The following is an 8,265-nucleotide window of genomic DNA, read 5'->3' as shown; positions in this document are numbered from 1 at the left end:
GGACCCCAGGGATCTCGGCTGCTGCACCCACCTGTTCCGGCTTCCGGAAACGCTGGAGGCTTCGGCTCCCGACCACGGTGATGTGAGATCGTGACGTCACGACTCCGCCCCGTGTGACATCACGCCCCGCCCCTCAATGCAAATCTATGGGAGGGGGCGTGACAGCTGTCACGCCCCCTCCCATAGAATTGCATTGAGGGGGCGGAGTCGTGATGTCACGATCTCCCGTCACCGTCGTCATGAGGCGTTAGGGTGAGAGCCTCCAGCGCTGCCGGAAGCCGCAACAGGTGGGTGCAGCAGCCGAGATCCCTGGGCTCCCCAGCGGCGGGACCCCCGCGATCTGACATCTTATCTCCTATCCTTTCGATAGGGGATAAGATGTCTAGGGGCGGAGTACCCCTTTAAATACACTCTGTACCCCACATTGGGTAACATTGCATCATACTGTGACCACAGTCTAGGCCTAGGTGTTTGGTTTTCTCAGTAGAAAAGAAGATACTTTGCCCTTTGGTTAGGCCATGTAGGCCTGTGTCCATGCCGGGACGTAGAGCTGTGGAGTGAATTGGCACTTTATAAATACAGAATAATGAAATACAGGTAAAGTTTAAAAGTCCATATCTAAGAATTCACTTCCCCCCCCCCCCCCCCCCCCCCCCCGATGACCCCATTACAGTTGCTATGGCACTGACCAGTTGCTATATTTTAGTCCATAAATTGCGCATCTCATAGATATATATACTGGTAGATTAAAAAAAAAAAAGAACAAAAATAGCCACTGCAAACCATTCTAAACACTTTCTCTGCAGTCAGCTGAGCCTAGTCACGGGGCCCTGGTGTTTATCACCGCAGCATGAAGCTATTTCTAGATTTAAGACTGAAAGCATTGTGCTATTTCTACATAAGATGCCGGGTGGTAATGCCGTGTAGGTCATTTTGGGCATTTTTTTCAAACCACATCGGATCCGCATATCTGTGGCGTGGGGGGATGGGGGTCCATTTAATGGCTTTGGTGCTTTAAAAAAAAAAGGAGAAGACAAGCCCTTTTACCTCCTCTTAAAGTCCTGAAGCTCTATGTACATGTTGGAGCCGCATTATAAAAGCTGATATCATGTGCTTATTGTTATAGGGTAAGAATGGAGCTGCACAAAGTCCAGAACTTCATTCATAGTTCAGGGTAGAAGGTGGAACAGTCACTGGCCCTTGCGGAGAGAGACAATGCAAAATTCAGCCTCGCGGTTCCAGGTAGCCATGAAGATAGTCCTTCATCCAGTTGGTTGGATATGAGCAATCCTACCAGCACATGGAAGAACAGCAAGGGGCCCATCTCGAAGACTCCTTCGCAACGCCTGGAATTATTCATAATACTTTTCCGCCTTGAGAACTTGGCAGTACATCAACATGGAGAAGATCAAACCGAACACCTGCAAAGATAAGAGGAAGAACCAAGTTTATTTCCCACGTCTTTCCCATAAACTTGGTCAGGAACACTCCTAAAGGTCCTCACTCACCTGCACAATGAGGATACAGATGCCGAAGATCCCAACCGAAGAAATGTTACTCGCGACCCATCGCTTCACTTTCTCGTAGCAGGGCTGAAACATGAAAAAAAAGCGTCACCATCAAAGACTGAATGCTAAGGTCGTTTTAGTCCACTAGATTCACAACCAGTTTCAGTCCTTGCACTCAAACCTTCATTGGACTCAATAGCTTGTGTGGCACCTATAGTGGTACAATGCTAGACCCGGTGTAAGGCGCGTTACACACTGCTCATGCTTCCATGTGTCCAATAATGATGCTACACTAGCAATTGAGTCTGCTGAGGGTGAATAAGGTGAGAAAAAAAACGGTTGGTGGAGGCGCTGGACAACTGTGGTCATGAAGAGAAGACTCAGGAAAATAAAACTTTTATTGGTAAAATGGGAACAACGCGTTTCGGCATTCACTAATGCCTTCCTCAGGAGTTGAATGTTGCTGGATGTGGAAGTCCTGTGTGTATCTGTGCTGCCGCAGACCTGCGGCAGCACAGATACACACAGGACTTCCACATCCAGCAACACAGAATTGAGCCCATTCAACCCCTGGGAACTATAAGTAGACCTGAGGAAGGCATTAGTGTATACCGAAACGCGTCGTCCCCATTTTACCAATAAAAGTTTTATTGTCCTGTGCTGCTTGAGTCTTATCTTCATGACCACAGTTGTGCAGCGCTTCCGCCAACCGTTTTTTTTCACCTTATTCGCCCTTCGCTATTCTCTATCGGTCGCCATTACTGGGGTCCAATACCGGCAAGAGTGCAGCAGTCCACAACCGCGATCACCTCACTCAATTCCAGCACAGCGTCATAAAAGGTGGGTCTATCACCTGGGTGTGGTGAAGGGTACACACCAGCAGATAAACTTCATCAGGGAGCGCCCCCTGTGTTTTTTTGTATCCTTTCTTTCAAGCACCAATTGAGTCTGCTGAAAGTCAGAGTATAAGGGCTGAAACGTTACAAGCTGTCAGTTGCTTTATTTACTGAATTTGAAGAGTTGTGGTGTTACTGTAAGGCCCCATTCGGATTTTCCACAATTTGAGGAGGATTCGGCTTACAGCAGCCTCCTCCAGAATCGGCTCTTACTGTCTGCGTTCCATTCACTACAGCGCAGTGTAGGAATCCAATTCCGTGTCGGAGGTTTGGATACGGAACTCCCGTAGTGTAAACCTGCCAGCAGAATCTCATGGAGAGGATGTGGAACCCTACTCTGGCACCAATCACATAGTTTTGCAACAGCTGGAGGCAAACTGGTTGGGAAACACTGCTTTAAGGCCCTGTTCACACCAAGGAAATCTGCTTGCAGCAGTCTCCTATTTATTTCAATGGCATTCTACTGCTACAGCCGTTGGCTGTCCGGGCATGCATGGAGGCGTAGTTTTGCAACAGCTGGAGGCACACTGGATGGAAAACAATGCTCCAAGGCCCTGTTCACACCAAGGAAATCCGCTTGCAGCAGCCTCCCATTGAATTTAGTGGCATTTTACTGCTTAAAGGGGTACTACGCCCCAGACATCTTATCCCCTATCCAAAAGATAGGGCATAAGATGTCAGATCGCCGGGGTCCCACTGCTGGGGACCCCCGGGATCCCCGCTGCGGCACCCCGCTATCATTACAGCACAGAGCGAGTTCGCTCTGTGCGTAATGACGGGCGATACAGGGGACGGAGCAGCGTGACGTCATGGCTCCGCCCCTCGTGACATCACGGCCCGTCCCCTTAATGCAAGTCTATGACAGGGGGCGTGACGGCCGCCACGCCCCCTCCCATAGACATGTATTGAGGGGGGCGTGCCGTGACGTCACAAGGGGCGGAGCCGTGACGTAACGATGCTCCGGCCCCTGTATTGCCCGTCATTACGCACAGAGCGAACTCGCTCTGTGCAGTAATGATAGCGGGGTGCTGCAGCGGGGATCCCGGGCCTCCCCAGCAGCGGGACCGCGGCGATCTGACATCTTATCCCCTATCCTTTGGATAGTGGATAAGATGTCTAGGGGTGGAGTACCCCTTTAAGTCACATGTTGTGGAACTTCCAAAGAGGAATTGGATTCTGACGGAAGATTATTTTGGAGTACTGTACTGTAAACACGCAGATCCACTGTGGAAATTCAAAGAGGAAACTCCTCGCTAAATTTCCGGAAGTGTGAACTGCCCCTATATGTGAGCAATTAATGTTCTCAGTCACTGACAGCAAGCAGAGATCTTGAAAACAGCACAAAATTGAAGCACCAAGTATACTAGAAAACCAAAGAACTGCAGAAAAAGCAAGAAGTCATGTTATGTACTTCAGCGACAACTGTTACGGGGGCGCCATGACTGTCTTCAAAGACTAAGAAAACCCAAAGTCTGGAGGGGGGGGGGGGAGCATTGGTATCGACGTGAGACAAGCGTGGGAGAATAAGAACTGGGTGTAATCATCTGCAGCAGGCAGACACTGTATAGAACAGACGTGGGCAGCAGACAATGGCGGGGCGGGCGAGATGGACTGCTCACAACAACCCTTCCTTCTAAATCTAGATTTAACCATGTCCCCAAGCTAGCGCTCCGCCAGACTGACACGACACAGAACGGCTCAGGCTTTCCAGGTTTAATATATGCAAACCATATACTGTACATGCACAGCCAGATCCGAATCATCTCATTTTTGTAGGGATGGAACATAAAAATAAATGAGTTGGCATAAATAAGCCGCCATATTCTTCATAGCTTCATATTATTCGGCACAAGCTTGCAGACAGCCTGTGTAAAATGTTGGCAGCGCAATTTTTACTACAGATTGTACAGTAAATTAAATACTGGGATAAAATCGTAACTGGAGCAAGTATTCCCAAATGACAATTTTTTTGGGGGGTGGGGTCCCCCCACCCCCCAAAAAAATTGTCATTTGGGAATACTTGCACTGCATGTCTGCCACCCTGCACAGATAAAATAAATATGAAAAAATAATAATAATAATTTTCATGGTATTAATTCTGGTTAATCCACATAAGAACCTGCAGTGATGTCATCAGGTGGTAATTGTGTCAGGGGTTTGGATAAAGTCTAAAAAGAGACCCAGGTCAATTGCCACCCAATACCCACTGTTTACTGATCTGTTTAGAAGGATCACGCTAATATCTATATATATATTTCCCTTTAAAGAGTACCTGTCACCAAATAAAACATTTATATAGTGTTCCTTGTGTAATTATAAGACACTTTCGCTTTCATTTGCTTTTAAAATTATCAACATAAATATGTTTAAAATGTAATAGAAAAAAACGGCCACTAGGTGGCTCTGTTCTGTTCCCTGCCACAATTAATACAGTGAGTTTGGTCTCCTCCCAGCCTGGCAGGAGTCCAAACTCAGGAAGTGTTTCTCTGCACTGAGCTTGATTGACAGCTGCACAGAAAGTGAAAGCTCCACAGATTCTCACAGAAAGCTGCACAGACTGAAACCTGCAGGAGAGCCTCACTGAATACTGCACAGACTGAAACATGCACAGAGCCTGAGGTCTTCTATTCATCACAGCACTGCAAAGATGTGAGGGCAGAAGTGGTCCCTCTGCAGGCTTCAGTGATGTTATTCCTGCTGGGAAACGCCTACTTTCTCCTGCTGGTAAATTGCACTATGTGAGCAAGAAGAAAGGTATGATATAGAGATTTTTAAACCTATGAATTGTTTTTAAGGGCTGGAGGGGTGTTAGGAGTAATTAGGGAACATAGCCTGAGATAGTTTAGAACAGTTTATTTGGTGACAGGTACTCTTTTAGTTCTTTTCCATTGGGATCCACATATTCTATACAATCTACTCTACTCCTTTATTCCACAACATGGAGAGTACCTGGGGCATGTGTCTGGGGCAGCAAGTGCCAGGGGCACCAACAAACCTATCTACCTTGGCCAGGGTATTTAGATACAGAGCTAGAGCAGCAAAGTGAATCGCTACCCTAGATAATGAAAGCCTATCTATGGCACTGTTTTACATGCCCATCAATTGTACGGACTGGGGTACAAGATTATGGAGGATGAGAGAATAGTCTAATGGATCCCGAATACCTGACTATATGTGGACCACATGGTGTTCAGTGAGTCCAGTGGGTCTCACTCCTAAAGCATCAGGGCCTAGGTGACAATACTGCCTGTCCCAGAGACAAGTCAAATATTCTGATCGGTCGGGGCATGAGTGTTCAGACCTTGACCTATCGCTAGGATGGGAGGGGAGAGAAGCATGTGCTGACTGAGTCAATCGTATAGACTTATAATATAAGTCTGTCTCTTTAGCACATTCTTCACCTGATTCATTCTTGGGATCGGTTGGGGTCCTAACACTTAGACCCTGACTGATCAAAACTTTTAACAAGTCTCTACAACATGTCAAAGGTTTTTTAAGTGACAGTGCCCATTTAACACTCCATGTGCCCAACTTCAGCTACAAAGCCTGTCACGCCCCCTCCCATAGACTTGCATTGAGGGGGCATGGCCGTGATGTCACAAGGGGCGTGGCCAGCCTCCGCAGTGCGAAAACAGCATTCGTAATGTGGTACGGGGTGTGAGATGCAGGGCAGATGGAATTACCCTAGGGGAAGATGGCATTAAACCCTTGTATTCGTGATGCCAGGGTGTGGTTTATCCTCAATACCACCCAAAGGTATACCGTTGGATCCTGGGTTAGGCACGGGGGCAATAATGACTCCGACGCCAAGTTACGGACAACGGTAGCTTTACTGAGTGACAGATGGTACATTCTATTCAATGTAGCCAGGGCCCACGGAGGTGACCAGTGACTTCAGAGACCTTAAGGGCTTGCTGGGACTTTTAGTAAAACGGGAAAATTTAGTGCAGGCCATGCTACCTTGACAATTGATGACTTTGACTTGACTTGACTTGTGACTGACAAGACTGTGACTGTGGTTACTTGCAGGTTTGTAGCTTGTGGCTGCAGACTGGACTTGAGGCCTCCTATGACTCCAGACACACTCTTAGGCTCGACTTGACCTCAGCAAAGACTTATCTCTAAAGAGAGAGAAGAGACTTCTCCCAGGGCTTTTATAAGGGAGGCTAGCAGGGGTCCCATTGGTCACCCCTGAATCTCCTGGTCACTGATACCTCCTGGGTAACACATGGCAGATCACATGTTAACCTTTCTTAAAGATACAACACTCTTACACATATATAACATAGGGGGATAACATATAATTACAGTAGAACAGATGCAGGGGGGCCCAGGGGACACTGCAGGGAGGCTGCCTGACAGGACAGCAAGGGTACGGGGTATTAACTCCCATACTGGGCCACCACAGGAACATTTACTCCTGAACGCTGGCCAGTGGAGTACCCTTTTATGTCTTGAAACCTACCCAGCTGATACTTCCAGACAGTTCTAGTTGCTATGTCTATAATGATTGATGACAGTTCTAAGAAAACAGGATTTCTGCCAGCTCCCCCCCACGCATAGCCCATGAGTGTTCATCACTACATACATTCACGCTTTCCAAGAAAATCAATGTAAGTAAAGGTTTGCAGAACTGCTGTATAATACCGTCAGAATGTAGGGGGGGGGGGAACACTTATTTTTCCTTCCTAGACTACAGACTGCTGTTTCTGGCAGGCTAATGTCTGCCTATGTACTCAACACCACAGGTTTGTATCTCATTATAAATAAACTGGAAATATCATCATTATAATTATTATATCTCCTAACATTTGAATTGTTAGCCACATCCTAGGTCCTCAGGGGAAGGGCTTAAAGGGGTACTCCGGCCCCAAGACATCTTATCCCCAATCCCCTATCCTACCGACCACGGGGACGGAGTATTGTGATGTCACGACTCCGCCCCTGTGTGACGTCACGCCCCGCCCCCTCAATGCAAGTCTATGGGAGGGGGCGTGACTGCCGTCACGCCCCCTCCCATAGAATTGCATTGAGGGGGCGGGTCGTGACGTCACATGGGGGCAGAGTCGTGACGTCACGATACTCCGTCCCTGTGGTCGGGAGGCATAACACTGAGAGCCTCCAGCGCTTCCTGCAGTTCTTAGAGGTGGGTGCTGCAAGCTAGATTGTGGGGGACCCTCGCGGTCAGACATCTTATCCCCTATCCTTTGGTTAGGGGATAAGATGTCTTGGAGCCGGAGTACCTCTTTAAACTATAAAGAAATGCCAATTTTTATGCAAATAGACACACAGACACTGGGGGAGATTTATCAAAACCTGTTGAGAGGAAAAGTTGCTGAGTTGCCCATAGCAACCAATCAGATCGCTTATTTCATTTTTTCAGAGGCCTTTACAAAAATGAAAGAAGCGATCTGATTGGTTGCTATGGGCAACTCAGCAACTATTCCCCTGGACAGGTTTTGATAAATCTCCCCCTCTATTTCTATGAGGTCCAATTAGGAGGAAATTCAGGAGAGAGGTCTACTATGTATGACTTAGGCCGGATTCACACTGCGGATGGAATTTCCTCCGGGGATCCTGTGGGCGGCGCGAGGACTGTGCAGACTGCATTGCCGTCCCCATTGAAGGCAATGCATTTCTGAGCGAATCCGTCAAATGATATCAGAAATGCATTGCCGTCTATGGGGACATTGTGGACCCAGCCTTAAAGGGGTATTCCCATGCCCCAGCGTTCGGAACATTTTGTTCTGAATGCTGAGTGCGGGCTGCGGGGGTTGTAACGTCACAGCCATGCCCCTCGTAACATCATGCCACGCCCCCTCAATAAAAGTCTATGGGGGGCATGGCAGCCACCAAGCCCC

At 47.9% G+C, this 8,265-nt stretch overlaps 1 protein-coding gene across 2 annotated transcripts in view; it reads right to left on the bottom strand.

Annotated features, from left to right (window-relative positions):
• Window positions 1–650: 650 nt before the first annotated feature.
• The window catches only part of LOC130294341 (tetraspanin-4-like), a 98,948-nt gene continuing 91,333 nt past the window's right edge, over window positions 651–8,265 (bottom strand). For both annotated transcript variants that reach the window (XM_056543980.1, XM_056543979.1), the window contains 2 exons: window positions 1,509–1,592; window positions 651–1,421 (listed from right to left, as the gene is read on the bottom strand). In XM_056543980.1, coding sequence (XP_056399955.1) covers window positions 1,353–1,421; window positions 1,509–1,592 — 153 coding nt within the window. In that variant the 3' untranslated portion in view covers window positions 651–1,352. The remainder of the gene's footprint in view (window positions 1,422–1,508; window positions 1,593–8,265) is intronic.

Source organism: Hyla sarda, chromosome 10 (genome assembly GCF_029499605.1).
Source record: "Hyla sarda isolate aHylSar1 chromosome 10, aHylSar1.hap1, whole genome shotgun sequence".
Lineage (NCBI taxonomy): Eukaryota > Metazoa > Chordata > Amphibia > Anura > Hylidae > Hyla > Hyla sarda.
The sequence above is the reverse complement of the archived record's forward strand: the minus strand, read 5'-3'. Positions and strand labels throughout refer to the sequence as shown.